This window comes from Pogoniulus pusillus, chromosome 13 (assembly GCF_015220805.1).
Source record: "Pogoniulus pusillus isolate bPogPus1 chromosome 13, bPogPus1.pri, whole genome shotgun sequence".
NCBI lineage: Eukaryota > Metazoa > Chordata > Aves > Piciformes > Lybiidae > Pogoniulus > Pogoniulus pusillus.
In genome coordinates, this window is record NC_087276.1 from 30,248,729 (window position 1) to 30,265,679 (window position 16,951).

At 47.6% G+C, this 16,951-nt stretch overlaps 1 protein-coding gene across 8 annotated transcripts in view; it reads right to left on the bottom strand.

The window, feature by feature from the left end:
- The window catches only part of OTOA (otoancorin), a 43,687-nt gene that overhangs the window by 1,171 nt on the left and 25,565 nt on the right, over nucleotides 1-16,951 (bottom strand). For 7 of the 8 annotated variants that reach the window (XM_064153783.1, XM_064153777.1, XM_064153778.1 and 4 more), the window contains 6 exons: nucleotides 14,365-14,552; nucleotides 9,404-9,559; nucleotides 7,556-7,698; nucleotides 6,958-7,094; nucleotides 5,399-5,496; nucleotides 2,512-2,704 (listed from right to left, as the gene is read on the bottom strand). In XM_064153783.1, coding sequence (XP_064009853.1) covers nucleotides 2,512-2,704; nucleotides 5,399-5,496; nucleotides 6,958-7,094; nucleotides 7,556-7,698; nucleotides 9,404-9,559; nucleotides 14,365-14,552 — 915 coding nt within the window. The remainder of the gene's footprint in view (nucleotides 1-2,511; nucleotides 2,705-5,398; nucleotides 5,497-6,957; nucleotides 7,095-7,555; nucleotides 7,699-9,403; nucleotides 9,560-14,364; nucleotides 14,553-16,951) is intronic. The other variant, XM_064153776.1, reaches the window with a different exon arrangement.

The window sequence follows — 16,951 nt, forward strand, 5'->3', positions numbered from 1 at the left end:
TGAAGGCAGTGCAGCAAATTCCAGCACCTGGATAGTCACATCCAGCTGCTCAAAAGATGCCTTTTGAGCATCGGAATGGCAATTTCCAGCTTAACAGACACAGCTCTTAAACGAAGCACTTCATGGGGGTGGTACTCAGAGACAGAAACAATGAGTGAGAAGCTCAAGAACGCTGGTGATGTTTACCCAGGAGACTCCTCCTCTGGCGTATCTGCAGAGGGAGCAGCTGGCACACGAGGGAGCTGGGCTGAGAGCACTGCTCAGGTGCTTCTGGCAAGGTCTGCTCTGATTCCAGAAAGGGCATCATAGCAATTTAGCCCTCCCCACTCCTCTTTTGGCATCTCAGTATCCTTCTCTCTCCTTCAATGTCCTGTGTCTCTCTGGTCTCAATGGAATGCTCTCTCATAGAAGGAAGTTCTTAATGCTGGCTTGACTCGGCACAAATTCTCCCTCATTGTAAAATGTCTGTTGACATATTTGCCAGCATAACTTGCTCAGTATAAACTGTAATATGGAGAAGCACAATGGTAAAACACTGCAGCCTAGGTACCAATAGGCTTTGACTCCAAACAGGGTGAGAACAGCAGGAATTTCCCTGTAATCCAGGAGGAAGCAGTAAAGGATGTCCTGAGTTACTTGGATCCTCACAAGTCCAGGGGACCAGATGGGATAAGTGCTGAGAGAGCTGGCAGCTGAGCTGGCCAAGTCACTCTCCATCATTTATCAACAGTCCTGGCTCACTGGAGAGGTACCCAAAGACTGGAAGCTGCCAATGTGACCCCATCCACAAGCAGGGCCAGAAGGAGGAGCCAGAAAACTACAGACCTGTCAGCCTGACCTCAGTGCCAGGCAAGCTCATGGAACAGGTCATCTTGAGTGCCATCACAAAGCAGAAGGGCAGATCCTGCCTGACCAACCTGAGCTCCTTTTATGATCAGGTTACCTGCCTGGTGAATGTGGGGCAGGCTGTGCATGTAGTCTACCTGGACTGCAGCAAAGCCTTTGACACTGTCTGCCACCACAAGCTCCTGGCCAAGCTGGCAGCTCATGGCTTGGACAGATTCACTCTGTGCTGGGTCAAAAACTGGTTGCAGGGCTAGGCCCAGAGAGTGATGGTGAATGATGCCACATCCTGTTGGCAGCTGTCACCAGTGGTGTTCCCCAAGGATCCGTGATGGGCCCAGTCCTGTTCAATATCTTTACTGATGATCTGGATGAGGGCATTGAGTCCAGCATCAGTAAGTTTGCAGGTGACACCAAGCTAGGAGCAGCTGTGGAGCTGTTGGAGGGTAGGAGAGCCCTGCAGAGGGACCTGGCCAGGCTGGATGGGTGGGCAGAGGCCAATGGGATGAGACTGAACAAGGCCAAGTGCAGGGTTCTACACTTTGGCCACAACAACCCCAAGCAGCACTACAGGCTGGGGACAGAGCGGCTGAGAGCAGGCAGGCAGAGAGAGACCTGGGAGTGCTGGTAGAGAGGAGCTGAAGATGAGGCAGCAGTGTGCCCAGGTGGCCAAGAGAGCCAATGGCATCCTGGGCTGGCTCAGGAGCAGTGTGGGAAGCAGGACAAGGGAGGTTCTTCTGCCCCTCTGCTCAGCACTGCTCAGGCCACAGCTTGAGTGCTGTGCCCAGTTCTGGGCTCCTGAATTCAAGAGAGATGCTGAGGTGCTGGAAGGTGTCCAGAGAAGGGCAGCAAGGCTGGGGAGGGGCCTGGAGCACAGCCCTGTGAGGAGAGGCTGAGGGAGCTGGGGGTGTGCAGCCTGCAGCAGAGGAGGCTCAGGACAGACCTCATTGCTGTTTACAACTACCTGAAGGGAGGCTGCAGCCAGGTGTGGTTGGGCTCTGCTGCCAGGCAAGCAGCAACAGAACAAGGGGACACAGTCTCAAGTTGTGGCAGGGGAGGGTGATTGGTATTGGAATGGGCTGCCCAGGGAGGTGGTGGAGTTGCCATCCCTGGAGATGTTCAAGCAAAGCCTGGATGGGGCACTTAGTGCTGTGGTCTAAGTGATTGGATAGGGCTGGGTGATAGATTGGACCTTGGAGGTCACTTCCAACCTGGTTGATTCTATGAGTCTGTGAAAAAACATTCAATGGTTCCTAGTCTGGACAAAGATCTGCCCCAGTATAACCTCCTTTCCCACATGCAGCTCTGCACACAAGGTTCTGCTGCAGAAAATGGTCATGATCTGAGGGTCCAGAGATGAACTGCCCTGCCTTAAATACAGGCTAAGCACATGGGAAAGAAGGAGAGAGAAAAGCTCATTGTTTCAGACACCAGACAGTACTTATCACAGTGTAATGCTACTGGCAGCACAGAGCTGCTAACGCTGTCTCACCATCTGCCCTTACCCTTGCTGTTTGTCTTGGTCAGGCCTGCCATGTGAAGCACGAGCTACAAAGCTGTAACCCACCTTCAAAGTACAGGTCTGATGCTGGTGGATGCTGTGAGACTGCACACCCCACTGGTGGCTGTGTCCCTCCCCTCTCAGCAGCAGGGAGTGACTCTACTCACCGCTTGGAGCTGGGGTTTGCACCTCCTGGGTCGTGCTTGCTCCATTTGGTGCCTCTGGGGTGCTTGTCCTGGCTCCATCCAGTGCCAGCTGGAGGCTCTGGAGCTGTGCTGCACTCAGCAGCTCACGCTGCAGCCTGGTAACCATGGCGGCATTCCCAGGGCCCAGGTTTGCTATCTGTTCTGGAGACAATGCCTAGGAGGAATAGCAGCCAGAGAAATTGGTTTAGACTGTCAATTATACAAGGCAGGTAAGGAATCCAAAGGCAGCACTGTCTTGCACTTAGAATGAAGTAGCCTTCAACAACAAGTTGCTATAAAAGAGCTCCAACAGAGCTTAAAAAAATGCCCTGTGTTCCTGTTCTTCTCTGACCTTTCACCTGTCCTGCACCCTTCTCTTTGCTGCTGGGATCTGACAGCTTGAGAAGCTTTCTATGCCAGCATTCCATTGGACACTTCTTCAGTACATCATTGGACTTGAATTTTAGCATAGAATCATAGAATCAGTCAGGGTTGGAAGGGACCACAAGGATCATCTAGTTCCAACCCCCCTGCCATGGGCAGGGACACCCTACCCTAGATCAGGATGATTTTCCATCCATTTCTTTTCTGATTTGTTCAAAGACTGATGACATTGTACATCCTCTTGTGTTTTCATTTACTTCCTCTTACATCTGCTCCTAAGCAGCCTCACTCAGAATCATAGAATCAACCAGGTTGGAAGACACCTCGAAGCTCAGCCAGTCCAACCTAGCACCCAGCCCTGGCCAGTCAACCAGACCATGGCACTAAGTGCCTCATCCAGGCTTTGCTTCAACACCTCCAGGAATGGTGACTCCACCACCTCCCTGGGCAGCCCATTCCAATGCCAATCATTCTCTCTGACAACAACTTCCTCCTAACATCCAGCCTGAACCTCCCCTGGCACAACTTGAGACTCTGTCCCCTTCTTCTGTTGCTGCTTGCCTGGCAGAAGAGACCAACCCCACTCCTTCAAGGAGCTGTAGACAGCAATGAGCTCTGCCCTGAGCCTCTGCTGCAGGCTGCACACCCCCAGCTCCCTCAGCCTCTCCTCACAGGATTTGTGCTCCAGGCCCCTCCCCAGCCTTGCTGCCCTTCTCTGGACACCTTCCAGCATCTCAACATCTCTCTTGAATTGAGGAGCCCAGAACTGGACACAGCACTCAAGCTGTGGCCTGAGCAGTGCTGAGCACAGGGGCAGAAGAACCTCCCTTGTTGTGCTGGCCACACTGCTCCTGAGCCAGCCCAGGATGCCATTGGCTCTCTTGGCCACCTGGGCACACTGCTGCCTCATCTTCAGCCTACCTTGAACCGTTTGACCTCTGACTGCAGTTGCAGTTGAGCAATGAGATGAAAACCTCCCATGCTTTAATCTCATTATGTAAGTTCTCTGTTAGAATGAAAAATCCTTCAAGTGTGATCATACTAAACCTTGTGTTTAAAAATAAGGCTTGACAGTCATAATCTTAGGTTATTTATCTTCTATCACACAGCAGTTAGGCAGTTTGTAAAGCCTGCACTGTTGGGCGTGCTGGATTACTTTGGTTCTGCAGTCACAAGAATTTTAGCCCTCCTACACAAGGAGCCTTTTTGCTGCAAGAGTTCTGCATGCAGGTTCTGCTTCAGAAAGGCTCAATTCCCCTTCCAAGTAGGTCAGAGAATGGAGCAAACCCTTCCAAACCTTTCATTGTCTCGCAGATGGCATGATCTTTTCAAAGGAGAAAGCTCACCTGAATGCCTGCAGGCCTAGAAATGTTGAACTGAGCTTCTTCTTAACTCAGTGACAATTCTTCACAGCTCACAACTGCAATAATGTACACAGCTGCAAAGTGAAGCTCTACAGACCCCATGTAAAACCCAAATGGGCTTTGAATCTTTCAAACACAGACGACTCTTCCTGTTATTTGTTGAGCACATTTCGTAGTACTGTTGCTATTCTTCCTAACAAAAACATTTGCTGTGGGAAAGTAGTGGTACAAGATGCTGCAGATTGGCAGTTCTGCCTGGTTTGCAAATAAATCGTTTCACTAAGGGCCTTTCAGGCTTATCTAAACTGTCAGTGGTGCTGTGAAGAACAGTTAGCGTTGGAGGAGGCTTTCTCTTTTATGGGAGCTGCCACAGTTAACTATCTGTTTAGCTCATCTGTCTGTAAGCACAATTCTTGCCCGAGCACCTGAAAGAGACCAGCCAAGGCAGAATATTAATCTTGTCACTAAGTCAAATAAAGTCTGGGGCAATGATCTCAAGATTCACATTTCAATTCCTGGTCTGCATCCAGAGCTGCTGTAATCAGATGCAATTCCTTTCCGATCTGTATCTCCCTGAACAATCTGTTTTCCAGAGCTAACTCAGGAGAATGTTGCCAGATATTGGGATAATAAAAAATCCCTTACATAGTCAGTAAAGAAATTCATAGCTAGGATAGCATCCTTGCAAATGCTAACAAAGACAGAAGAAAACTCAGATCCCAGCATAGTGTTGGAAGAGGAGAGTCCATTCCCTGCTTCTTGACTTAGTGCCATGGTCTGGTTGACTGGACAGGGCTGGGTGCTAGGTTGGACTGGATGATCTTGGAGGTCTCTTCCAACCTGGTTGATTCTATGATTCTATGACAGTGAGATCTTTGTTTTTGCCTTGGGTTGCATTCTGAAGAATAAATAAAGCTTGTCTAGCATATTGTATGGATATCACAAATACAGATGAAAGCTGAAATTTAATGTTTCAGATCCTTGAGTGCTTCTCACTTCACAAACCATAGAAAAATTCTTGTTGAAACTCACAATCAAAATACAGATCAACACTGCTGTTTCTTTACAGTCGAGTAACATCAATAGACATTCAGTTACTTCTTCATTAACTGAGCTCTTACTTGGAAAATTTCAGGAGGTATAACTCTGATTGCTCTTGGCTGGAAATAGGGCATCAAGTTTTTATCAAAAGCTTTTAATTCATCCTCACTCAAACCACCTAAAAAACAAAAACCAAATAAAAAGCCAACAGGAACAAAACTAAGATGTTTTTTGTTTAACTAAATTCACACTTTTAAGCATTTGTACAAAACACCTAGCAAATGTTTCCTGCTGTGTGCAAAGGAGAGGGACAGTGGTCCTTTTCCTGTTTTGTTTCACTGTATCCCAGCATTACTTTAACCACTGCTGTGGAAAGTCCTCTACCTAATTACTTTATCTTGGGAAAGAGACAATGATCCAAATCAATACAATCATAAGCAAAGTTATTAGGAAATGCTGGTTCATAGCCTCTCCTAATGAAAGGTTAGGCAGCAGAAGCATGCAGTGGGAACTACCTCTTCACTCATTAGGTACTTACAGTGTTGAATCATTGCTGTAGGCATCAGGGATGCTAAAATTTATGAGAGTTCAATGTGCAGTTAAACGATCACAGGGAAAAAAAATCCATGAACAAAACTGTGTGTGGCCTCTGGCTCAGGAAGTCTCTGAGGCTGTGAAAGCACTCTGGAGAAGTACCACACCAGCCTAATCCTGCTCTTTCACTCTCCCCTGAGCAGCCCATTCTTTACACTGCTGGGAGGCAGGGTGCTTGGTCAGTGATAGCACTGCTCCAACTAAATACAGCCACTCTTGTAGCAGCACTGGTTGAAAATACTGAGTGGGTCTGAAATCCTCACTGGTTTTGCCCTCCTTTCAAACTTGCAGGACCCAAATAACTTCAGTCTGTGGTCCCCTAGGTTGGTTTGAGCAGATTCAAAGAACCTTATGGAGCATACCACAGCTTTTCCTTGATGGCAATGCAATTTCTGGATGTTCATCCCTGCAGGGGACTCTTCTCTAAAAGAAATCATAAAATCATAGAATGGTTTAGGTTGGAAGGGACTTCAAAGCTCATCCAGTTCCAACCCCCTGCCATAGGCAGGGACACCTCCCACTAGAACAGGTTGCTTAAGGCCTCGTCCAACCTGGCCTTGAACACCTCCAGGGAGGGAGCAGCCACAACCTCCCTGAGCAACCTGTGCCAGTGTCTCACCACCCTCACTGCAAACAACCCTTTCCTAACCCCTTCCTAGTTTGAATCTCCCCTCTGCCAGTTTAGAGCCATTACCCCTCATCTTGTCATTACAAGACTTTGTTAATAGTCCCTCCCCAGCCTTCCTGTAGCCCACCTCAGATATTGGAAGGCCACTCCAATGTCTCCTCAAAGCCTTCTCTTCTCCAGGCTGCAGAGCCCCAGCTCTTGTAGCCTGTCCTCACAGCAGAGCTGCTGCAGCCCTCTGAGCATCTTCATGGCCTCCTCTAGACTTGCTCCAACAGTTCTATGTCCTGCTTGTGCTGGGGGCTCCAGAACTGCACCCAGGGCTCTTTTACCAGTCTAGAAAAATGTACTATTATGTGAACCCATCTCTTAATAACAATGCTTCAGAACCATCACCACCTGGAGCCTGAATTTTGTTACCTGCTATAGTGCCAATTTCCTGTAAAACAGAGCCATTCCAACTGGTAGTAGTACCAAAGACAGATTCTGTCATCTTCTTAAACTGCCTGAGAACAGAGGTGCTACAAAACAACAGGCCAACTCTTGCAACAGCAGCACTGCAAAAGGCAACAAGGTTAAGAAGGCATGCTGTGATCACATGCAATGCTAAACATGCCTGGAATATATTTAGCCTGCTGTAAGAAGACTCTAAACCTATTTTCAATTGAAATTGCATACAAATGTTTACTGCTTTGAGCAAAACCCTGGATTTAGAATCACAGAATGGCTTAGGTTGGAAGGGACCTCAAAGATCGTCCAGTTCCAACCCCCTGCCATAGGCAGGGACACCTCCCACTAGAACAGGTTTTCTCAATACAATACTTAGATGGTGGAATACAAATGGCAGAGGAAACCTATTTTAAGCAGCTGGTCTACACCTTCCATAACACTACTGCCTTTCCAAAAGCATTTAAGATGTTAAAAGGTATCTTGCAGGCTCCAGAAATATTGAAAGCAAACAATACATTCTGTCAATAGAGATACTGACAAATATTTCCTCAGGTATTAAGCACAGTACCTGAATTCAGCAGCCCTTATGGACAGGATTTCTGTAGAGTTCAAAGCACAGAGGGTAGCTCCCAGGCCAACCAAATCAAAGCTTTTCAGTGTACTGATTGTCTGGCCAGAGTCTCGTAGAAAACCCTGCAGAATGGCTCTTGCCTGCAAAGGCAGTAAGGTGTTAAGCACAACTGAAGGGTTTGCTGCTAGCTCAGGATCTCACCAGGAGCTAGGGGCAGTATGGAATTCTGAGCCTCCCCAGGGTAACGAACTGGAGTTGTGGCACGGCCTTCGGGAGGAGCACTGTCACCACCTGTATGTGACACTTAAACAGGGCACTGACAGACAGCCACCTGGCAAGAGCAAGCGATTTGAAAGCACTCTGTACCTCTTCTACTGGGTCACAAGGAAACACTTCGCCAGAAGAGAGGGGTGCTGCATCACCCTTAGACCTGTCCAGTTCAGTGACATTGCCAGAAGAAACAAAAGCCACTCGAGGGGATCCGTATGAGTTGTTCAGGCTTTGTAATGCTCAGGCTGTCCTGCCTTATTTACACCTCTTGCATAGGTGGTGACCTGTCTTCAGGGTTAATTTCCACATGTGAATGGGACACAGGTACCAAAGTGCCTTTGCAAGCCTACGTCATCTAGGATGCTACTCAGCCTAAACTAACCATCTAGAAACAACTTGTCTAGCTAAAGCCTGCCACGAAGGCATCCTCCAAAGTCAGTGACAGAAACAAGCACCTCCCAAGACTTCCTCATCTATCCACAAAGCTGAGCCCCAGATGACTAGCTTAAACTAGCTCTCTGAATTTAAGACAACCAAAGTCAGGCAGGATGAATTGCTTTTAACTAGCTGCTATTACTGACAGCAGCAAACCACACAAGCCAAGCACAAAATCCTCCCAAGTGCTTCCTTCTGCTGGTGCTCTTCATAACAGGAACCTATCAAACAGATTTGGGATCTTCTGCCAAAGCTGGCTGCCACCATGCCAGCATCTGTGCAAGCAAGGAGCTGCCACAGTGTGGGTCACAGAACCAGAAACACAGTGCCACTGCACGCAGGAGTACAAGCTCCTGACTCTTACTATGCAACTTCCACTGACATAACTAGAAGTTATTCAAGGGAGGGAAGATGAAAGGAGTATCCTGGAGTATTTTGCTAGTAACTTAGGCTTCTAGGACAATGCATGCTGAGGTTGGGGAGCATACTACCCCTTTGGTGATGAATCTTCATCAGGGAGGGCTAGGGGGCAAACTACCCCTTCAGTGACTACTCCTAGTCAGGGAGGGCTAGGGGGCAAACTACCCCTTCAGTGACTACACTTAGTCAGGGAGGGCTAGGGGGCATAGTACCCCTTCAGTGACTACTCCTAGTCAGGGAGGGCTAGGGGGCAAACTACCCCTTCAGTGACTACTCTCAGTCAGGGAGGGCTAGGGGGCAAACTACCCCTTCAGTGACTACTCCTAGTCAGGGAGAGCTAGGGGGCATAGTACCCCTTCAGTGACTACTCTTAGTCAGGGAGGGATAGTATTTCCTAACAGTAGTGTCTGCTCTGAGGCCAGTGTGAGAAGCAGCTAAATCCTTTCTATGACTTAGTGGGTGAGCTCTAAAGAGTACACTCATCACCACCACAGTTAACAGTGGCTGATGTCATCCTGGTCACCTCACCAAGGAAGCCAACAGCTGGGCAGACATCAGTGCAGACCTACTTGCTCACTCTCCCTGGGCTCAGAGGCACTGAACAGCTGGAGGAAGTAGTGTGGATTGCTGTATCTGTTTCCCAGGCAATTCCAGGACGTCAGTCCCAAAGGGTGTGAATCCTGTGCCTTTTACCAGGAGTACATTCCAGAACATACTCACCTGGGTAGGAGTCCACTCTGTTTGCTGACTGAGCACAGAAATGGTGTCAATAGAATGCAAATCCAGCTCTGGGATTTCACGTTCAGTGAGTGCCAGGGCAATGCGGCCCAGGGAAGCAATATGGTAACCTTTCCAGTGCTGCAGTGATCCCCAAACCTTTAGAAGAGGTTCATTAATGTCTGTTAGACCATTATGTATCCTTCTATGTACACACCATTCTGAAACTCCTTGATTTTAAAAGTCCCAGTACCCAAAACATGCCTCTTTGCACACAAAAGGATTGTTACCATTCAACTCCTGTCCAGAAAACTGAAAAGGTCAAAGCAGAAGGACCTGTATGAAGTATTCCTGGGCTGGCTCAGGAGCAGTGTGGCCAGCAGGACAAGGGAGGTTCTTCTGCCCCTCTACTCAACACTGATCAGGCCACACCTTGAGTGCTGAGTCCAGTTCTGGCCTCCTCCATTCAAGAGAGATGTTGAGGTGCTGGAAGGTGTCCAGAGAAGGGCAGCAAGGCTGGGGAGGGGCCTGGAGCACAGCCCTGTGAGGAGAGGCTGAGGGAGCTTGGGGGTGTGCAGCCTGCAGAAGAGGAGGCTCAGGGGTGACCTTATTGCTGTCTACAACTCCCTGAAGGGAGGCTGTAGCCAGGTGGGGTTGGACTCTTCTGCCAGGCAACCAGCAACAGAAGAAGGGGACAGAGTCTCAAGCTGTGTCAGGGGAGGTCTAGGCTGGATGTGAGGAGGAAGTTCCTGGCAGAGAGAGTGATTGGCATTGGAATGGGCTGCTCAGGGAGGTGGTGGAGTCTCTGTCCCTGGAGGTGTTGAAGCAATGCCTGGATGAGGCACTTAGTGCCATGGTCTGGTTGGTTGGACAGGGCTGGATGCTAGGCTGGACTGGCTGAGCTTGGAGGTCTCTTCCAACCTGCTTGATTCTATGATTCTTTGATTCTAATATCTCTGCAGTTGCCTACAAACAGTGTTTTAACTTCAGGTATATACAAAGCTGTGCAACAAGCACAGAACAAGAGAAAAAGGCCAGACCTGTGGAATGAGATACTCCTTACACAGAGCTGTGGTCTGTGCAACAGTGAGCAGCCTCAGGACTGCTGGGCTGTTCTCTCAACTGACCTTCAGGTTAAGGATTTGTTTAAAAGATGCCTTGCTGGACTTGCACCTCCAGACTGAGTTTCCACTGGACCTTTTATGTTGGTTTTATGATGCCATAAAGAAAGAGAGAAAGCATCTAAGCCTGGGAAATTTCTGTCTTTTCCAAAGAAAAGAGCTAGTAAAAAGCATTAGCCAAATTTGAAAGCATTTCATTCTCTAGCTTAAGAGATCTGTGAAACACAGGCAGCTAAAACACTGTGTGTCCATTTCCTGATCTAGGCCATGAACTACAGAATCTGAAGTACTTCATAAATAGCATTACCTGACAGTGCTGGATGAAACCTCAGACATAAGGACATAAATAACTCAACACATGACACTAAAACTCTGTCCTCCCTCACCTAGAGACTACAGATGCATACATCTGCCACTATTGCAGAGCTTGGAGGCAAGTGAGCTAAGCTTCTTACTTCCATTACAACACAATCTGATAACCAGACTTTGGGAATTAGTTTGGGACCACGAGTAGTACACTGCTTCTTTTAGGGGAAATCAATCAATTTAGAAGAAATTAAAGCTGGCTTAATCAGACTTTTAATTAAAGATGCCCTTTAGTTAATGACATAACAGCATGTTATGCACATCATCTCAAAGGGCTCTGCCTGCACTGGCTGAGTCCTCCAGCTTCATGTTGAGCCTAACACTATGTTGTATTTTCCAAATGAATATATAGGAAGCCTGCCTTTGCCTGGCAGCAATCTGTCTTACAAACACTCACACACAGAATATACTTTCATTCACTGCACTGCAGATCTGGGTGTCTTTACAGTGGATACAGCTGGGACAGGAGTGTAGGCACTTTGTAAGCACTGCTGCAAAATCACAGAACCACAGAATGGTTTAGGTTGGAGGGGACCTCAAAGATCATCCAGTTCCAACTCCCTGCCACAGGCAAGGATACCTCCCACTAGAACAGGTCACTCAAGGCCTCATCCAACCTGGTCTTGAACACCTCCCTGAGCAACCTGTGCCAGTGTCTCACCACCCTCACTGCAAAGAATCCTTTCCTAACCCTTTCCTAGTTTGAATCTCCCCTCTGCCAGTTTAAACCCATTACCTCTTGTCCTGTCATTACAAGACCTTGTCAATAGTCACTCCCTAGCCTTCCTGTAGACCCCCTTCAGATACTGAAAGGCTATTATAAGGTCTCCTTGAAACCTTCTCCAGGCTGAAGAGCCCCAACTCTGTCTTCATAGCAGAGCTGCTGCAGCCCTCTGAGCATGTTCGTGGCCCTCCACCGGACTCACTCTAACAGTTCCATGTCCTTCTTGTGTTGGGAGCTCCAGAAGTGCACACAGGACTGATGAGACCACCTCAGGTGAGCACTGTTTTATTTTCTTCTAGGATTGTGAGTTTTGTTCCTTTTTCCAACCCACATGCCTTTGTGCTGACAGAGGGAAGCTGTCTTGGGAAGAATGCATTTGATGCAGTGGACTGTTGTCCTGCTGCAACAAGGCAGTAGAGATAGGACTGCTGACAGTCACCATCTGCTTTTGGAACTGTGGTTAGTGCCACTTCTCTGAGTAGCTGCACTTCAGAAGTTTTTAAAACTGAGCTTCACTGCTAAAAACTCCACTGTTTGCCCAATCTACCCAAAATTCATGGTTAGATCAACTACTCTGGCTGCAACTGCTGCTCTCAGAAGATGCTATCCAGGCCCACCTATTCCACTGCTTCTGCTTCCCTCCAGAGGTCACAATCTTCATCTCCAAGCATCTGAGCTTGTACTACTTGGAGCCAACTGCACTTCTAAATGCTTCCTAACCTCATTCTGTCAGAATGATCTGATGGAGCCTAAAAGGGACTTTTAATATATTGGATCACTTTGACAGAACAAGATTACAGAGTAGCTAGTCATGTGGAGATGGAAGCAGAGAGCAGATAACCTGCAGATGCTGGTGACAGGAAGTTAAAAGACAGGTTAGACATGGCAATCTCTTCACCTCTGGGTTTGCTGCAGCCAAAACAACTTGCTTTACTGTGCCCTACAGCTTTTCCTTGCTGAAGCAGCCCTTTGGGACACTACCTGTGTGCAGGCAGCCATCAAGCATCAAGAAGTCACCCCCTGGGGAAGAGTGGCAACACCAACAACAGGGATGGAATAAGGTCTGGCTTCTCTCCTAGCCCACACGTGGCCAAGGTAGCACAACTTAGCCCAGACACTATGCTGATGCTCCACCCCAGAGACAGAATGCTGAACTGGACCCAGCACAACACACTGCTCTGAGTATCCTGGCACAGATCCTTGTGCTGCAGGGTAGGATGGGAAAAGTCTTTAGTTCTGCCCTCCTGCACTGCTGCTGCAGCAGCATGGGCATCGCATGAGCTGAGCCTAGGGCAGAGACCTCTCTGAGGAGCTCAAGTGGAGCTGCATTTCTGCAGAGAAGGAGATGTTGCAAGAGTGGTAGAGAGCTGAGACTCCAGTCCTGTACCTCTCCATGAATCTACATCCTGGCAAATACAGAGGTCTTCTCTCTGCTGTGTTTCTGTGATGTGCACTCACCAGTGCCACCTTGGTCCAGGCAGACTACATGCATGTGTTTATTTCTCCTCTCTAAAATTTCCTGTTGATGGGTTTGTCCCTGCCTGTGACAGGAAGGTGGGAGAAGAACCTTTATTCAACTAATAACAGTCTTTTTCAGTCAGTCTGATTTTACACCACTGTAATCTATAAACTATATTTAATGTCAGTGCAGATAGTTTAACACTCCGAGCTTAATTCTCAGCAGGCCAATCAACAGCCTACAGCAGTGCTTGCTGATTCTCCTTTTAGGAAAGAAAAGTGAGAAGCAAGCAACAGAACAGCAATTCAAAAATAAAAATACTGAAGTTTTTCATCTGCCAGTAGCTTAGAACTGCTTGCCCAAAGCAAGGCCAACAGTCCTCTATCATAGAATCATAGAACCAACCAGGTTGGAAGAGACGTCCAAGCTCAGCCAGTCCAACCTAGCACCCAGCCCTATCCAAACAACCAGACCATGGCACCAAATGCCTCATCCAGGCTTTTCTTGAACACCTCCAGGCGTGGCAACTCCACCACCTCCCTGAGCAGCCCATTCCAATGCCAATCACTCTCTCTGCCAACAACTTCCTCCTAACATCCAGCCTAGACCTGCCCTGGCACAACTTGAGACTCTGTCCCCTTGTTCTGTCGGTGCTTGCCTGGCAGCAGAGCCCAACCCCACCTGGCTACAGCCTCCCTGCAGGTAGTTGTAGACAGCAATGAGGTCTCCCCTGAGCCTCCTCTTCTCTAGGCTGCACACCCCCAGCTCCCTCAGCCTCTCCTCATAGGATTTGTGTTCCAGGCCCTTCACCAGCTTTGCCTCCCTTCTCTGGACATGCTCCAGCACCTCAACATCTCTCTTGAATTGAGGGGACCAGAACTGGGCACAGCACTCAAGGTGTGGCCTGAGCAGTGCTGAGCACAGGGGCAGAAGAACCTCCCTTATCCTACTGGCCACACTGCTCCTGATCCAGGCCAGGATGCCATTGGCCCTCTTGGCCACCTGGGCACACTGCTGCCTCATCTTCAGCCTACTATCTATCAGTACCCCCAGGTCCCTTTCTTCCTGGCTGCTCTCAGCCACTCTGTTCCCAGCCTGTAGCGCTGCTTGGGGTTGTTGTGGCCAAAGTGCAGAACCCTGCACTATCACCACCCCACATTGTTCTTCCAACAAACAATAGATGTTCTTGCAGCAGTAGTGACACTGCCACAGCACAGTAATCTTAGAAGTACATAGTTCAATAAAAGCAAATCAAATAATGGATTTAATTTTCCTTCACAGACAGGATAGTTACCTGCTTGGCTCTTTCCTTCAAGGCAATAAGCTGGGATCTATTAAAACCTGAGACAGTCCCGAGAAGATCCACGTTTTTGTCAAAAGTGCCTGTGTCCATGCATCTCAGTTCCTGAACTGACCAAAACATGTTTGCTTCTTCTAGTTTAATAATTTCTTCTGAAGAAGGCACTCTGGTTCCCAGGCAATCTGGAAAAAAAAAGCCAAAGAGCAAGAGTTTTCTTCAAGGAGACTGAAAAACAAATCAAAGCAATAGAGAGATCTGAGTGACAGATGGTGAATGAGCTGCAGCTGATGTGGTATGGATAAATTACATTACCTTGCAATGAAATAATTTCTTTAAGTATCTACATTAACAGCCTGGATAAAAGCATAGAATTTGTCTCACTTGCAAGAAGTGTTCATAGAATCATAGAATCAACCAGGTTGAAAGAGACCTCCAAGCTCATCCAGTCCAACCTAGCACCCAGCCCTAGCCAGTCAACGAGACCATAGCACTAAGTGCCTCATCCAGTCTTTTCTTGAACACCACCAGGGATGGCAACTCCACCACCTCCCTGGGCAGCCCATTGCAATGCCAATCACTCTGGCAACAACTTCCTCCTGCCATGTTATATTCTTTGTCCTCCTACCATGTTATATTCTTTGTCCTCCAAAGCCAGTGCATGCTGGAAAAGACAATAGGAGCAGACAGATTTCCAAACAGTTACAATATAGGATGCCACAGCAACATTAAACTCTGGATGAGTGCAATAAAGGTGACCAATATCCTGCAAGCTTCTTTCAAGTCTTATTCCCTAAAGGCATCAAAACTCAGGCAAGGGCTCATTCTGAGGTAAAACCATCATACACTGGGTAAGAAGAAAATGTGAATCTTTGGGATGACCTTGGTAGAAGTCTCCATACAGCTATGTCATTGTTCCCCCCCAAAAAAGGGTGCAGCTGAATGAACTTCACTTTTGAGCAGCACATGGGAGCCCAGACTGGAAAGTAACAGACGTGTGAGGTTCTCTCCCTCTGAACCAGGCTGACAAAGACGTATGTCTTGTAAGACTTGCCTGACATTTAAACAAGGTGCAGACAGAAGCTGGATGTGTCAGAGAGGCACAGTGCTTGCTCTTTATGTCAAGCCTGTTGTTAAAATGTCAGGATCTAGAGTGAGCTGTTCCCTTACAACAGAACTGTTTGGACAGACAAACTCCATTTCAAAATCTTTTTACTGCTCGAGTTCTGGCCCTATGCATGATCAAATGAGACACTTTCCACTCTTCTACCAAATGCTGGTCTTTGTTGGCATAACCCACCTCTAATATTGACACAAAGCAGAAATTAGAATCCTAATATGGTTGCTTACTGCTCTCTCCCTTGTGGCTAATTTAGGGAACCCTTATCAAATAATTATCTCCACCAAACAGTCCCTCCATGTCCTCAGACATGGTCATAGCCAGCAAAAAGCAAGAATTTCACAGATGCTGTGCCTAAGCTAAGCTCCTCCAGATAAATAAAGCAAGAACGTACAGAGTAGATCTGTGCTTTGAAAGGAGCAGAGGAGGGATTTACTGGCATCACAGGAAGCTGCAGGAGTGGGTAGAACACTGAAAAGATTGAATCTGTCGAGCAAACGAAAACGTTGTTCAGCTTCCACTGTACCAGCTGATGTTCTGCTCTCCCTTTCCACCGCCCTCTTGTGAAGCTGCATTGTTTCACTTTTCCCTGTCGAGAAAGGTCAGCCTTTGTCATGTAAATACTACTCGTCCAGACACAATGCAGTGCCCTTCTCCAAGCCACGAAAATCCAATATTTCTGTGTTCTTGGAAAAACAACATTGATTTTCTTATGGGTACCACAGCAGATACACTGCACCATTGCAGAGGCGGAAACACTAATCAGGGCTTCTGACTTTGCTTCCTGTACCTCAGGCTACTTCACTCTTCATTTTGTTGCAGCATCACATTTAGTCTGATGAAGAATAACTTTTATATGTAACATACATAACTCGATGAGGCACTTAGTGCCATGGTCTAAGTGACTGGATAGGGCTGGGTGCTAGGTTGGACTGGATGAGCTTGGAGGTCGCTTCCAACCTGGTTAATTCTATGATTCTATGATGCTATAACATCTCAGTGCTTTAAGTAAGCAGCTTGAATTCTTTTTCCAGCACTGCCACTACTTTGTGGTAGCACTTTAGACACATATCCCAGAGTTTTGCCTTAAATGTTCCACCCTGCCTTCATCACCACCTTTGTTTTTGTCTTGATACAGCTACAAATGCAAGAACTCTGTTGCTGGTAACTGCTTCTGTTACTGGTATTAGCCCACAACTGGACCATAAGAGATGTAAAAGAGGAGGCTGGTAGCATGAATAACATTAGGGTGGTCTAGAATCATCTTCCTAATGACCAGCAAATCGGCCATAAAACTTCACTCCTTGTTGAAACCACCGAGTGAGTTGTGTGGAGTTGGAAAGATTGTGTTTAGCAACAGAACCAATCCTTCAGTTTTTCACCTCACAGACTCCCCTGCAGCTGAGCTGAAGAAGGGGAAGCCTCCACAGCCTTGGAGCCAAAGCCTTTGACAAAGATCATGAG